This window comes from Macrosteles quadrilineatus, unplaced genomic scaffold (assembly GCF_028750875.1).
Source record: "Macrosteles quadrilineatus isolate MER2022 unplaced genomic scaffold, UCM_ALF_1.0 Scaffold_8__2_contigs__length_117827958, whole genome shotgun sequence".
NCBI classification, from domain to species: Eukaryota; Metazoa; Arthropoda; class Insecta; order Hemiptera; family Cicadellidae; genus Macrosteles; species Macrosteles quadrilineatus.
The window spans coordinates 36718219-36734261 of NW_026542601.1; the positions used below are offsets into that span (position 1 = coordinate 36718219).

General features: G+C 33.3%; 1 protein-coding gene across 1 annotated transcript in view; it reads left to right on the forward strand.

Moving 5' to 3' along the window:
• The window catches only part of LOC129001280 (eukaryotic translation initiation factor 3 subunit B-like), a 29617-nt gene extending 15157 nt beyond the window's left edge, over positions 1-14460 (forward strand). The window contains exons 5-13 of the mRNA XM_054428526.1: positions 572-729; positions 3908-4106; positions 5297-5439; positions 7115-7256; positions 7634-7829; positions 9984-10198; positions 12735-12938; positions 13429-13537; positions 14119-14460. Of these exons, the coding sequence (XP_054284501.1) occupies positions 572-729; positions 3908-4106; positions 5297-5439; positions 7115-7256; positions 7634-7829; positions 9984-10198; positions 12735-12938; positions 13429-13537; positions 14119-14213 (1461 nt within the window). The 3' untranslated portion in view covers positions 14214-14460. The remainder of the gene's footprint in view (positions 1-571; positions 730-3907; positions 4107-5296; positions 5440-7114; positions 7257-7633; positions 7830-9983; positions 10199-12734; positions 12939-13428; positions 13538-14118) is intronic.
• The last annotated feature ends 1583 nt before the right edge of the window (positions 14461-16043 follow it).

Consider the following 16043-nt stretch of genomic DNA (forward strand, 5'->3'; position numbering starts at 1 on the left):
AAAAATGGTATTGGTATTGAGAATTGTTTTTTAAGTTATCGGTATCGAGAATCTATAAATTTTGGTATCGACCCATCGCCAATTTCATCAAATATTTTTAACACTTCTGCTACTCAATATATTATTTTGATTTACATGTGTTCGGATATTTAAGTGTGTTTTTTTTTTGTACAAATAAGTTTTATTTTCTTAATCTCTTAAGTTTTGTATGACCGACCCATACTTATGCAAAATACTGTAAAATTGAAATATGGATATTCTGTTTAACAATAGTAATTAAGTTGGCTATCCTAAAAAGTAAAAATTAAAAAAAATATCTATGGTACCGGAACCGAGAACCGAGAATCGATTTTGGTGTATTTGGTAACATTTTTTGTTTTGAAAGATAAAATTGATGATCTTAAGTAATTTTTTTCTTGTGAAACTAAATTTCTAAGTTGTATCAATTTTATAGGCACATTTTAGGTTTTCTTCCCTTTTTCACACCAAGGCCCTTACTTACCGTTATGACAATAAATTTTTTTGTCTTTACAATGATTGTGTCTATCTGTTTACGAGTGTTGTTTTCCAGCGATGGACAGAAACCTTCATTCAGTGGTCTCCATTGGGCACGTACCTAGCCACTTTCCATTACAAGGGCATTGCCCTGTGGGGAGGCCCCAAGTTTGAGCAAGCGATGAAGTTTGGCCACACTGGCGTGGCATACATTGAGTTTTCTCCTTGCGAAAGGTATGTAGATGGGTAGCTGGGTGAAAGTTATTTTTCAATGACAAACCATTTCACCATGTGTTGTTTAAAACAACTTTCGTTCTACTGAAACATTATGACAGAAAAACTATCCACTGATGGTGAAAATTTGAACATTCTCTATTTGGATGTAAATAGACTATGTTCATTTTACTTTTAAATCCTCAAACTATAAGGTGTCAGCGTTTCCTGTTGATTATATGTCAAGCTTGATAAATTTAACTAAAGCACCTATCATTTAAACAATGACTCAAGAAGCCAACACAAAATATTTTTGACAAGTTTGTAATCAGCAAAAAATATGGAAAATGTTGCTAGTTTTATCACCAAATGATGTTCAAATAACTTTCGTTCTACTGAAATCTCTTGAAAGAAAAGTATCCACTGATGGTGAAAATTTAAGATCTAATAGGAATTAGGTTTATTTGACTGTTTAAGTTAGGAACTCACACAGAATTCCTTATGTTTTGGCTTGTAAAGTGGGTATTATTTGAATTACTACTTAAGTTCAGAATTTTAAAATACAAATCTTTAGAATCTAATAACTACAGCTTGTTTTTATTTTAAGGTGATTAACCTCTGAAGCTTGGTCGTCATAGTCTGCTAAATCATAGCCTATAGTGAATCACTAGATGATAAGATTACTATGGGGTATGATGTATTAATGAAGTGTTTGGGCTCTTATCAGCTCTGTCTTGAGCTTTGTTCTATCAGCCCATTTATTCATATCAGTAATTGTTACAAATGTGACATTTGACTATTTGTTACATTAAAAACTTTCTCACTAATTTACATGTTACATGTTTTACTGAAATAAAGTTTTAAATGTATTTACAGTTCAATAAATTGGGTCTGCCACATGATGTTGATAATTTAACTTTCGTTCTGCTGAATGTTTTTGAATGACACTTTGTAAAACTGATGGCAGGTTTTAATCAAAAACATTTTTAAATTGCCTGTTATTAGATATCATAAATTGTTTTAACTCAAGCAAAATACGATAAATGAGTATAATTTACTGATTTACGTTAGTCCGTCATAGATTTTAAATATTCTTAGATTTTACACAGATAATAGTTTAATGTTTCTAAATAGGCCTTCTCTAATAGACTATCTAGTAAATGTAAAGATTTCCTCACTACTTAAATTTCTTAATCTTTAATTTCTTATCTTAATCTTGGGGGAGTCGCTACTGAAAAATTACCAATTTTGTAAAAATCATGATTTTTTTATTATTTTATTTTTATTTTATTATTTTTTTATCCTGTTCTATGGATTGTAAGGTTTCAGAAAAACATAACATTTGGTATAATATATATTTTTATCACTGTGAAAAAAATATTTGAAGTGAAGCGTGCACACCTCTTTTGGGGCATCAACTAGGCCTAGTATAAACTTTAACCGCTGTTTTTCGCGACTTAAAATTTTTTTTTATATATATATAAGTTCTTATAACTTTTTAACTATTACAGCTATAAGAATGAAATTTTTACCAAACATAGTTTATACTATAAATCAACTTTCTGTGCATGGATATTGTAATTGGGTAAATAAAAGTACATGAAAAAAATTTATAAAAATTTATTACCTAGAAATTTTTCTAAAACTTATTTTTGAAGCCATAACTTATAAACTTATTGAGAAAATAACATGAGTATGCAGAGAAAGTTTGTGCTTTCTTTGCTCTTTAAAATGAGATATCAAACAATAAAATTGGTTCAGTAGTTAAATAGTTATAAGAGATTTAAAAAACCCCATTTTTTTCCCGCCAAAAACTTTAAAAACTCCAAAAAGTATGTACCAAATTTTTTTTTCTTTCTTTAACAGCAGTAAATCTTTTTCTAAGACTAAATGAACTCAAAAAAGTATATATGATAATTTTTAAAAGGATTTTTTTAAATCACTAGTTTCAGTAGCAACTTCCCTTAAAGATATGTATGCGTATTATAAAATGACCAAAGATTGATGATTAAAGCAGGAAAATATTTCATGGTAAATTTGGGTTTAGTGGTAAATAATCCCTCTTTCACACCAGTGTGGTGCGGGCCCGTCTCGTACCATTGATGCGGAACGTCCTGAAAGGGCCTTTCACGCTCTCTGCCTGTATACACATATACAAGACTGTGTCCATGTACATATACAAAACTATCTGTATCCATGTACAAGACTAACTGTGTCCATATAAATAAGACAATCTGTACAGGACTATCTGTGTCCATGGATGGTTTGCTACGGCGCGGCCAAACTAATCAAGTGCCCGATATAAATTAATTCCTCCACATCGAAAACAACTTCCTTATCAAGTTATAAAGAGTACTACAAAATCAACCACACTCAATCACTGGTAGACACAGACTGTCAAAAGTCCGGGCAAAACCAGCTCATTCCGCACAAGTTTGAAAGCGTACATAAGAGCCGATGTTCTAACAACTAGTCATCCGGTCCCATCCCGCATGGAAAGTTTAGGTTCGTGCTGGTGATTTTTCAAACCAGATAGAGGTTTAGGTCTGTCCAGGCGAACTCGCACTGGTGTGAAAGCTCCTATATGATTCAATAGTCTACAAACAAGTCCGGCACCACGCTGGTGTGAAAGAGGGCTTGGGCTGGTATAAAGTTGTATTTGTTTGAATTTCTGTAACACAAATTTAACATATTGTGATCCTTCCTTAACGATGTTTGGCTGTTACATCCGAATTAAACAATAACAAAAAATCACTGATAGTAGTTTTGATAGTGAAATGCATTTGAAGAAGATGTTTTAACGTATATTTTTTTGTAAGGAAATTTTGTGTTTGGCTTTTTCAAGTCAATGGGGGGCTGGCAGCAAAATTGTGTAGGCTATACATGTAGAAGATATAACCTAATCCCATGGTAAAATGTTTGCATATTAGCAACTGTGTTAACAATATGTTCCTGGCCTAATATTAGACCAGATTCTTTTCCCACCCCAAATCATTCCTTGGTTGAAAAGACTGGCAGTGACAGTGTAACATTCTCAATTTGGTAAGTGTAAAACATTTTGTGTTTTCCGTTCTAGAGTGAATTGTCTAGTCAAGCTTGTTATCCTTACAAAAATCCTTGAAACTTAAGTCCTTGTGCTCTATGTTACATCCTTAACCTCAATTGCATGCAATCCATGTTTAACAAACGTTTTTGACAGGTATCTGGTGACGTTTGCTCCCAGTGCAGAGAACATCGACCCCAAGAAAATGGTGATCATCTGGGACATCCGTACTGGTCTGGAGAAGAGATCCTTCAGCATTGACGGCACCACTGTGTGGCCAATCTTCCGCTGGAGCAAGGATGACAAATACTTTGCCCGTATTGGTCAAGACGTCCTGTCCGTCTATGAGACTCCTGTGAGTGTTTGTGGCTTATACTCCAGGTTGTCTGTAAATAAAGGTCTCTGACGAATGCTAGTGTTTGGATGTAAAACATTTGTATACTCTAATCTCAACTGAGACTGGACCGTCGTCGTATTACAGGAGTATCAGACGGAAATAAAAAATTGAAAAATGTGTTGCTATGATTGCAAATGGCTGTATATTGCTCCTGCGACCATGATAACACTGTTAAAAATTAAATTAAAAAAAGTTAAATAATTTCTTGCGATTACAGAAACAACGTGATTATGTTCAGCAATTGAAGAAATAATTTTGATGGTTTTTAACTGCATTTGCGGCAACACTAGGGATCATCTCCCACAAGGAGGCATTCTTACTTGGACAAGAGAACCAACAGAATGCTGTAATGAATAGATGCCCGATTATACGCTATTGGTGATTGTTTTGAATTTTGGTTATCTAATCAAAAAAATTATTTAGCTTCTTCTGGGCTATCAAATTTTACATACAAATTCTGGTTTTATTGGTCTCCTCGTTAATTTTTGTTTGAAAAAATTCAGCTTTGTTTTTTTTATTTTCAAATAAGAAAACTTTTTCCTCAAGAGGTGTCTATTAGCCAGACGTTCAGATTAGCAGGGTTTGGATTAGCAAGATTGGCATAATCACCTCAAGGAGTTTGCAGAAGACAATACACATTTGCACGACGGTGTGTGTTCACCCATAGCCGACCACTGTTCCATTCATGTCCATCAACAAGCCATGGTTTGATAGTGGCTGGCCCCTTAGACCACAGAAACATAATCACAGAATACAATCCATACTGAGTGTTGATGTTCTCTTTAGAGGACGAGATTAATCATTGCATAGGATTGTGGACAGACTAAAACTGAAGTTTAACAAGTAAAGAATGTGGTCCTGGTGTTAGATTTGAACTACCTTGCTTGATAGCGACTTGAGCTCGTTGGACACGTTAATTTATGAACAACCCCGGTGGATTGGATATGTGTGTATTTTAAGTTACTGGTTTTGATTAAGCGGTTAATTCATTCAACTATTGGTGCCTTTGCATGAATACCAAATTGCTCATATAAACTTAGACCTACAGGTATAAGTTGTATAATAAGTTATCAAAGTCGTGTTCATATTTTCAAAGAAAAGTCAAGTGTCTTGAGTTGTAATCGAGAATGTTTCCTTGTGGTTTTCAGTCCTTTGGTCTACTGGACAAGAAGAGTTTCAAGCTCAATGGTATAAGAGACTTCAGCTGGTCCCCTACTGATAACATTCTGGCCTACTGGGTGGCTGAAGACAAGGACGTGCCTGCTAGAGTAGTGCTCATTGAGATACCCAGGTACACCAACCTTTAATAGTAATATGTATTAAACCACTATGCCAGAAACAGGTGTTCACGGTGCGAGCAGATGCACTGATGTCAATTAATGATTTTGTCTCTAACACGTCAATTTTCTAATCCAAACCAAACGGATAGTCAACTGTCAACTAAGGATGACATGATTGTACTTTTGGGACAAGAATTTTATTATTTTCAAAACTGAGTTTATTATAATGAACTTTGCCTATTAGACACAGTAACAAAAAAAAATTATCATATAAATAAATAATATGTAACTTAAATTAATAACGTTGTCCATATAAATGATTTTGAATGATTTTACATGATCCTTATAACACTTTAATGACTATTTCATTTTTAGCGAATTTCCCATATAGGGAATAAGCTATTACCGTAGTACTCATGGTAAGACCTGGACGCGGGACCGATTTTTTTTTTCGTTTTGAGGTCCCTAGAGGCCAAAAATACCATCCGTTCAAATTCATATATATATATATATATATATATATATATATTAATAAATAATATGTAAAATAACATGAGTACCCTTTTTTTATATTCTTTTTTATTTAATAAATCACAACATGTTTCGTCTCTAAGGACATTTTCAAGTGTGTTAACCTAATTTCAAACAAAAATATTATGTTATGAATAAATACAGCTGTTAATTTTGTTAGTACCTATGTGAATGAATGTTTAGTTGTTGGTTTTTCTAACACTTATAATTTTGTTAAATATAGGATTAGTGGTTTGTGTGTGTACTATATTTAAAATGTTGTTTCTGTCTTCTTTGTATTGTATATATATGTGTCCGTCAGCACGATAACTCGAGCAAAAATGATCCGATTTTAATGAAATTTGGTACAAACGTGTAAACGTATGTTTATTCGAACGAGTTCGCGATCCAGCATGATCGGACCATGGGAACGGGGGTTTACGGGGGGTTTTATGGGGTAAAAATAGGTTTTTCCCATTTTTGACCCAAAAAACATAAAATTTAGCAATTTCTTTCCAAACCATTTTGTAGAGCTTAAAAAAACAAATAATTTAGTATATTGAAGTGTTATTATGCGCCTAATGGTTACGGAGAAAATTCCAAAAAATTGTAAATTTAAAATTCCCATGTTATTCTTATGGAGAATAAGTAAACTGTTGTAGTTTGCTTGTTTGTGAACATATTTTGATCAAATTTGGAAAATGTTTTTATTTCTTACTAACTATTCACATTTTACAAAAAAAAAAAAAAAAAAACAGTTTTACCCTCCCTGATGCAGCAAACCTAAGTACTTGTTAAACTAATTCTATTTAAATCAAGAATAAATGTTATATTTTTAAGTAGACATTTCAGTGTAAATCCAATCAGTCAAATGGAAATTCGCTTAGTCTGCAGGTTTGCTGCGGCGGGGGTATTTAATTTTGGTGGAAGATTTTTTTTTAATTCATTAAACAATTTTGTAATAGTCCCTCTAGCACCAATATTCTATTTCTTCCATCCAAAATTTTCTAGAGGAAAAAGATTTTTTTCTTTTATTTTGGTTAAATATGAACTTGTGTTGCTAGACGTTTGAAACCAACATAACCTCCAGAAGATTCTCACATCAAAGGGTTAAAAGGAACATCTTAATTGGAGTTTTGTCACTATCACAAATTAATGTTATTAATGCTGTTATAGCCGTACGGAGATCAGAGCCAACAACCTGTTCAACGTGGCTTCCTGTACAATGCACTGGCAGAAGTCTGGAGACTACTTGTGTGTCAAGGTGGACAGGTTCAGCAAGGTGAAGAAGGAGAAGGGAGACCAGCCCAAATACAGTGTAAGTACAATTATTGTAATCATTTCATACACAAGGTGAGCCAAAGACATGGGTTAAATTTATGTATTAAATGTCAGCTGGTTAGATTTTATTTGTTATTGTTTTCAACTTATAATTGTGACTATTTGTATTTTTGGAATAAACTTCCAAATTCCGTCTTTATAAAAATCTGCTGCCTGGGCTTTGAAGCAATCTGTGACCATATCTTTAAATTTCCATTATCAAAGAACTGCTACTACTCTAACCACTTCATGTGCAAGAAGATATGGTAGTTGCTGGGAAAGATATATCTGTTTAGAGGTGAAACCTTGTGAACAACTTTAAATAAAGTAATAGGATCTACCGTTTTGGATTTATACTCGTGTTTATGTTTACAGGGAATGTATTACAACTTTGAGATCTTTCATATGAGAGAGAAGAACATCCCCAAAGATAGTGAGGAGGTGAAGGAGCAAATCCATGCATTCGCCTGGGAGCCAGTAGGCAGCAAGTTCGCCATCATTCATGGAGAATCACCGAACATCTGTGTTAGCTTCTACAGTGTCAAGACCGGCCAGACACCTACCATGCTGAGTAAGTAGTTTATTTACTTATTTGTGTTGAAAAATTAGACAAACACTGTGTTTTGTACATATAACAATGCAAAAATGTATTTAAGCCATTTATAATCAATAAATTGTAAATAAAATCATTAAAAACTCTTACCTACTTTGCATATTTACGAGTATAAAATAGCAAACATAAACAGCACGATCGACACATGGAGTTTTTTTTTTCTGTGTGTTGAAAAATTAGACAAACAACATTTGTACATATATTAATACTAAAACTTATAAAAACCAAGTATAATAAATACAATTGTTCATGAAATCAATAAAAACTCTTACTTTATATATTTATAAAAAATATATAGCAAACAAAAACAACAATACCATTGGTGACTCACGGAGCCGGTCTCCGTGCTACGCAACTGTTTGGGGCTTCAACTGATTAATTGAAGTTTTGCGGGGGGAAGTGTGAGATCTAAATAATGTTCAATCGGTTCCTGGAAAGATGCAAAGTTACCGAGTGGCGATAACACATATTTCTCTGTAAAAACAAATGCGCCCAGAGGAAAATTCTGTGGTGTCACAGACGATGGGTTGGTAATAAAAAGTAAGTGTACCTTGTTGTTTACCTCGTAGGAAAGGTAAATTATTTTTATTTTGTACTTAACTTTTTTATTAAAATTCCACAGCACAATCAGTAGTTAATAGATTATTCTTACAATCAAGTTCAATGATAGTTTCACTGCTGAGTCTAGACTTTATTTAGCTTGTTTTGTCTGAAACGCTCATAAAATGATGATTTAGTCACGACGGTCTTCTGACCTGCTATGTTGAAAAGTGACTTTCTGATCTGAGCTTTACATTGTTTGCACTGTAAAACGTCAATCCTGGTACAACTTAATAACTTAATTTATTATATATTAACTTATAACTTATTAACGTATAACTTAACAGATTAGAACCGTAGTAAACTTTACACACAAACATAATACATGCTAATCTTTACATCTTTACCAATATTTTTGAATGAACTGTAAAATAATGTTTGTTTTTCTTAATCAAATGTTTTTTGAAAGACAAAACAAAGGGGAACTATTAACAATAAGTATTAGTACCATATCATTACCAAGCCTATAATATTAACTATTGAGATGGGGACACAATTGGGCCTATCTCAAACTCAACCCAAGTAAAGTGTGAAGAATGTGTGTAGAATTGAGTGATGATGGCTTGTATTGCTACCTCTTTCGAATTTGTTCTTTTCTTTTAAGAGAACCGTCGAAACCATGGTCTCGTTACTATCCAACATTGAATTGACCTTTGGTTGGATAGCATCATTCATTAAAATTAAAATCCCCAACTTCCAGCCTATTTTTCTTGTTTTATTTGATTAGAACATATAACAATTTACTAGGTGCTGTAGGCTACATTAATTTTCAGCTTTTCAATTTGTAACTCAATTTTCTTTGGCTTTAGTAATATGTGTATTCTTTTATTTTTCCAACAACATATTTTTACTAGTTTGTAGTCGAAGAAAATGTACATATAATATATTTAGGATATTAAAATTAAGGATTTTAAAAATGCTCCAGTAAAAATGCAGTTTGTTAAAAAAAATTAACAACAGGTTAATGTCAAAATATCAATGTGATAAGATTCTCAAGAAGGAAATATATTGAATGGAAGGAAATAGGTTTAATATTTTTTTGTAACTGCTTAGAAACTAATGTAGATTTGCTTATAGTTTGTAAACATCCCACAGAAACTCAAAATGATGAATTTGTCATGACGGTCTTCTGACCACAAATGAAGAAGAGTGACTTACTAATGGAAGAAAACTTATCAATTCAAGTTCTGCATGAGTTTCATTCGTGTTTTTTTAGCAAATCTTTAAATAAATTCAATTGGTAAAACGTGACCTAGTTTTAAAGTTAAATTTATGACTTTTTTTATTTCAACCTTGAAATAGATCAGTACGGTATTATTATTTTAGTTTATGTGTTAATAAATTGATTGTTATGAGAAAGTTATTGGAAAAGGTTATGTTATTTTAAATTTCAATTTGAGTCATCAAACTTTGTTCTTCTTGAATGAAAATAGGCTACAGCTGGTCCAAATACAATGACTGTCTACTTCAGTATCCAAAAGTTAATTTGTCTAATACAACTTAATTTAACAGAGAGGTTGGAGAAGAGAGTTTGCAACAACCTGTTCTGGTCACCGATGGGTCAGTTCATCGTGTTGGCGGACCTGCGAGCTAATGGGATACTGGAGTTTGTCGATACCAACGACTTTACTGTCATGAACACCACTGACCACTTCCAAGTGACAGATGTGGAGTGGGACCCAACGGGACGATACGTGGTGACAGCCGTTAGCTACTGGAAAGTCAAGGTACGACTCAATCTATTACGCTGTGAAAAATATAAATCTGAAATGGTTTCTGATTAAGGTAGAGGTCAGACTAATTGAAAATAATCTAATGCGTTTAAACTAACCAAATAAAATATTAAATTTTAATATTCTGCCTATGATGATAAATAGTGTAGCTCTGAATACGTTGATGGATACTAGCGCATTCTAATGACATTGCTATGTATTTTTGAATCCACCCGAATGAAAAAAATTATACTCAGCCAATGATGACAAATAGTGTAGGTAGCTCTGACATTCTTGATGGATACTAGCGCAATCTATCTGATGGCATTGCTTTGTATTTTTGAAACCACCTGCATGAACAAATTTATATTCAGCCAATGATGACAAATAATGTAGTTCTGACATTCTTGATGGATACTAGCGCATTCTATCTAATGAAATTGCTTTGTATTTTTGAAACCACCCGAATGAAAAAAAATTATACTCAGCCAATGATGACAAATAGTGTAGCTCTGATATTCTTGATGGATACTAGCGCATTCTATCTGATGGCATTTCTTTGTATTTTTGAAAGAATGAAAAAATATATATTCAGCCAATGATGACAAATAGTGTAGCTCTGATATTCTTGATGGATACTAGCACAATCTATTTGATGGCATTGCTTTGTATTTTTGAAACAACCTGCATGAACAAATTTATATTCAGCTAATGATGACAAATAATGTAGTTCTGACATTCTTGATGGATACTAGGCATTCTATCTGATGAAATTGCTTTGTATTTTTGAAACCACCCGAATGAAAAAAATTATACTCAGCCAATGATGACAAATAGTGTAGCTCTGATATTCTTGATGGATACTAGCGCATTCTATCTGATGGCATTTCTTTGTATTTTTGAAACCACCTGAATGAAAAAATATATATTCAGCCAATGATGACAAATAGTGTAGCTCTGATATTCTTGATGTATACTAGCGCAATCTATCTGATGGCATTTCTTTGTATTTTTGAAACCACCTGCATGAACAAATTTATATTTAGCCAATGATGACAAATAATGTAGTTCTGAGATTCTTGATAGATACTAGCGCATTCTATCTAATGAAATTGCTTTGTATTTTTGAAACCACTTGAATGAAAAAAAATATACTCAGCCAATGATGACAAATAGTGTAGCTCTGATATTCTTGATGGATACTAGCGCAATCTATCTGATCGCATTTCTTTGTATTTTTGAAACCACCCAAATGAACAAATTTATATTCAGCCAATGATGACAAATAATGTAGTTCTGACATTCTTGATGGATACTAGCGCATTCTATCTCATGAAATTGCTTTGTATTTTTGAAACCACCCGAATGAAAAAAAATTATACTCAGCCAATGATGACAAATAGTGTAGCTCTGATATTCTTGATGGATACTAGCGCATTCTATCTGATGGCATTTCTTTGTATTTTTGAAACCACCTGAATGAAAAAATATATATTCAGCCAATGATGACAAATAGTGTAGCTCTGATATTCTTGATGTATACTAGCGCAATCTATCTGATGGCATTTCTTTGTATTTTTGAAACCACCTGCATGAACAAATTTATATTCAGCCAATGATGACAAATAAAGTAGTTCTGACATTCTTGATGGATACTAGCGCATTCTATCTAATGAAATTGCTTTGTATTTTTGAAACCACCCGAATGAAAAAAAAATATACTCAGCCAATGATGACAAATAGTGTAGCTCTGATATTCTTGATGGATACTAGCGCAATCTATCTGATGGCATTTCTTTGTATTTTTGAAACCACCCAAATGAACAAATTTATATTCAGCCAATGATGACAAATAATGTAGTTCTGACATTATTGATGGATACTAGCACATTCTACCTGATGACAAGATCAATCAAAATTACTGAAAACTTTATTCCTTTGTATTTTTTAAACCCCTTGTACCATATTGTTTATTCTGCCTACACATATTACGTAACACACTTTTTCCTCATTTTGAACCCCCCCCTCCCCCTTGTAACTCAACATAACGCTTGAACAACCCCCTTCCTTGCATTACGTAACTCGATCGTAGCACACTTTAATAACAGCTTAAGCATAATTTTACAAGTGGAATATGGATTTAAATAAATCATTAAATTTGTAATGGCTTTTGTTTGATAACCCTTCTACAATCAAAGCAAAATTGATACAAACAAACAAACAAGATTGTTACTAATTACCTTACCTTACCGCCAAAGATCGGATAGGAAAAAATAAAAAGTAAATAGCCTTTCTCTGTTAGAAAAACAGTCAAACAGAACTGTAATAGAGTGTTTTCTCAGAATTTTTTAACTGTATAATTCTCTTGAGTTTATATTATTTTCAGCCTTGGCTGGGTTAGTGTTCTTTGCAGGATCTGATTCCAGATCCCGAAACATCGTAAAATCATAGTGTTTTTAATCACCATGGAAAATTTCTGCATTAATCCCTTAAATAAGGTTAAAGACGTATTGACAAACTAAATTCATAGCGTTAAAATGTGTTGTGATAGGTGGACACAGGTTACTGGATCTGGTCTTTCCAAGGCAAGATCATCAAGCGCAACAACGTAGATGGATTCTGTAACTTCCTGTGGCGGCCGAGACCCCCGACCTTGCTGTCGGCCGAACAACAGAAGGAGATCAGGAAGAACCTCAAGAAGTACAGTCCGCAGTTTGAGAGCAAGGATAGGATGAGGATGACCAAGGCGTCTAAGGTTTGTTATAGGCTTGGAGATAAATCTGTTTACGAATGTTATTTTCAATTTCATTACATCATAGATTGTGTAATGTATACCAACTTTGACTTAAGGTTAATAAAGCGTTGACTATGTTTAGAACTAGATTTTCAATCCCATGTTAAAATTGTTATCTTATCAGTTTTAGTGCAAAAATGAACGTACAGTAGAACCTGTGAAAAACCCCCTCTGAAACCCTTTAAACCAATTAACTGAAGCTGCAAAAAAAAATGAAAAATAAGACCTCTTTATTCATAATATGTACTGTACAATGAATGGTGTCATTGAGTATGGATCAAAAATATTTAAAGCAACTAACTCCCAAACTATCCTATTTAAGTTCTTTTGGACTATATTAGGCAGGAGGTTGGATTTTATTTTGGACTATGTTAATGAGTGTAAGTTAATACTCATTAGAGACTGTCCTACGGTTGGTTGTTGGTAACTCACATTTTGTTTCTGTGTCCAGGAATTGATGGACAAGCGCAGACAGCTGATGAAGGACTTTGAAGAGATCCGCAATCGACAACTGGAGGTCTGGAAGGAGCAGAAACCTCATCGTCTGGAACTGCGTTATAGTGAGTGTAACCAGTGTTTGAACTCACCCAAAGTAAAAATTCTGATAGCAGAGTCAAGAAAATTGCATAAATATAATTTAAAATCAAGTTCTATAACAATTGATATTTTGTCCTATTACATTAAAATTTGCTCTAATCCTACCCTTGCACTAATTTGCATTCTCTAACAGTTGTTTTTTCACCATTATTTTACCTAAATTTAAATATAGTTACTTTAGTTAGGTGTTTAATTACTAAATATTTTATACAGTATCCATTTATAATTTTTTCAAAATTTCAATAGTGTTTTTGCAGTATAAAACCAAACTAATTTAATTTATTTGTGCTTTTTATCTGAAAATAAAAAATAAATTGATAATCAGGCATTAGAGACCAAAATTCTGTATTATTCTGCATCCTATTTAAACCCTGCCCATGGGGTGAAAATCGGTTTTTCTGGATAAAAATCCTGGGTTTGGAGTTAAAACAGACTTGAGTTAAAACGTGGCAGTGGCGTTGATGTGAAAGAATATTATTAAGTTGTTCTATTACTATAAAGTCTATGTTATTAGGTTGCTGACTAGTTTGTGATTTTCTTTCAGACGTTGACACTGATGAGTTGGACTCAGACACCAAGAACGTCGAGGAGGAAGTTGTTGAATTTTTCGTCAAAGAAGAAGTAACCATCATCGAGTAATTAACCAACTTATTCGTCGTTTCATCTTGTAACCATCTTGGGAACCCCGTGAGTGTCTCGTTTGAACCAAGTTTGAACGGGACACGAATCAAGTTTAAACGTGGCCATGAGAGACAAAAGTGACTTTCCTCTGTTTATCGTCTTTCGCATAAGAACTGTTTTCAAATTTTATCACGTTCCTTATAGAATACACTGGTTACTGAGGCTTTGTTTTTGGAGAGAAATAAAAGTGTTGGAGGCGGATGTATTTTGTTTTACCTCTTTGTGTGTTTATTATGTATTTAGCTTTAAATATGGGAATAAAATATCGTGTTGTATGACTTTTGAGTTATTTTCTGTTGTTTTTTATGCTGTGATGTCCGCTTGTGTTTAATTTTTCTTCATACTATGAAATGTTTAACATTAGAGTCTGGGACTGTTTTTCACATTACTTCAGACTAGACCTAGGGGTTGCGGCATTATCACTTAGATAAAATCCATTGGTGACTTGGCGGGGATCGAAACCGGGACCTCAGGGACTGAAGTCCCGCGCTCTAACCACTACGCCAGCTCGCTCCCCTATTCTAAATGTTATGACTTGTAGGCCTATGGAATGTGTCTATGTGTTTTGCCAGGAGGTTAGGTTTGCTTTAAAGGTTTGAAAAATCTGTATCGTTCGTGGTCGGGATAGTGCGCGCTGGCCCTTAGAGTCACTACATCGGGCGAGTATGCCGCCCGTTGCATATCTGGGGTTTGTAAGTACATTTAAATTAACTTTTACTAGTTTATATTCAATCCATTATATATTAGTGCTGGACCTAAGACCTTTCAATACCAGGCAAGATCACAACTCCACAGTGAACTATAAACTTTTTCGACCTATAAAATTATAAAGCAACTTACTAAACTGCAATTGCATGATTTTTTACATTTTTATTAGGCTATAAGTAGGAATAATGAATAATGATAGTAATTAATGTTCCCTTTAACAGGAAAGTACCAAAATAATAGTTATATAAAATTCATAACTACCGTACGTGACGTCACGAATATGACGTAGGATGACGCGGCATTCTAATGACTGATTCCAATATACCTCTCTCCATGACAGAAACCCAAACTATGTTAACCACATTCGCCACATGCTGTTATGGAGTAATAAAATAATTTTTCCCATTTTTGACCCTATAACACAAAATTTCATAATTTCTCTCCAAACCATTTTGTAGAGCTTGAAAAAAGAAATAGTTTTGTATATTGAAGCGTTGTTGTTTGCCCAACGCTTACGGAGATAATTAAGAAAATTGTAAATTTAAAATTCCCATGTAATTCTTATAGAGAATGAATAATCTGTTGTAGTTTGCTTGTTTATGGATACAGTATATATTTAAACTAAATTTGGAAATTTTGTTTATTTAATACTAAGCTATCATCATTGCAACAAAAAACACATCTGAATATCTTCCCTGTAGCAGCAAACCTAAGTACTCACTAAAATTAATGTTAATTAAATAGGAAATAAATCTGACAATTTTAAGGAATATTTTAGTAGAAATCCAGCTATATATAAAAATTTGCTTAGTCTGCAGTTTTGCTGCGGCGAGGGTATTTAACTTAAAAAATTTCTTGTCTCCATTTATACAGTCCCGGCCATGTAAAGAAAGCGAGAAAGGGTCTAGGTAGTCCTCATAACATTTTTATCTAAAAGGTGAGTAAGGAATACATACTCACTTTTGTCTAAAGATTTCAAAACGATACGAGTAAAGTGTACTGTGCTTTGCCAGAGATTAGTAGATTGACGTGATCTGTATCATTTGTCAAACTCTAAAAGATTAATTTAATTGCACGGCA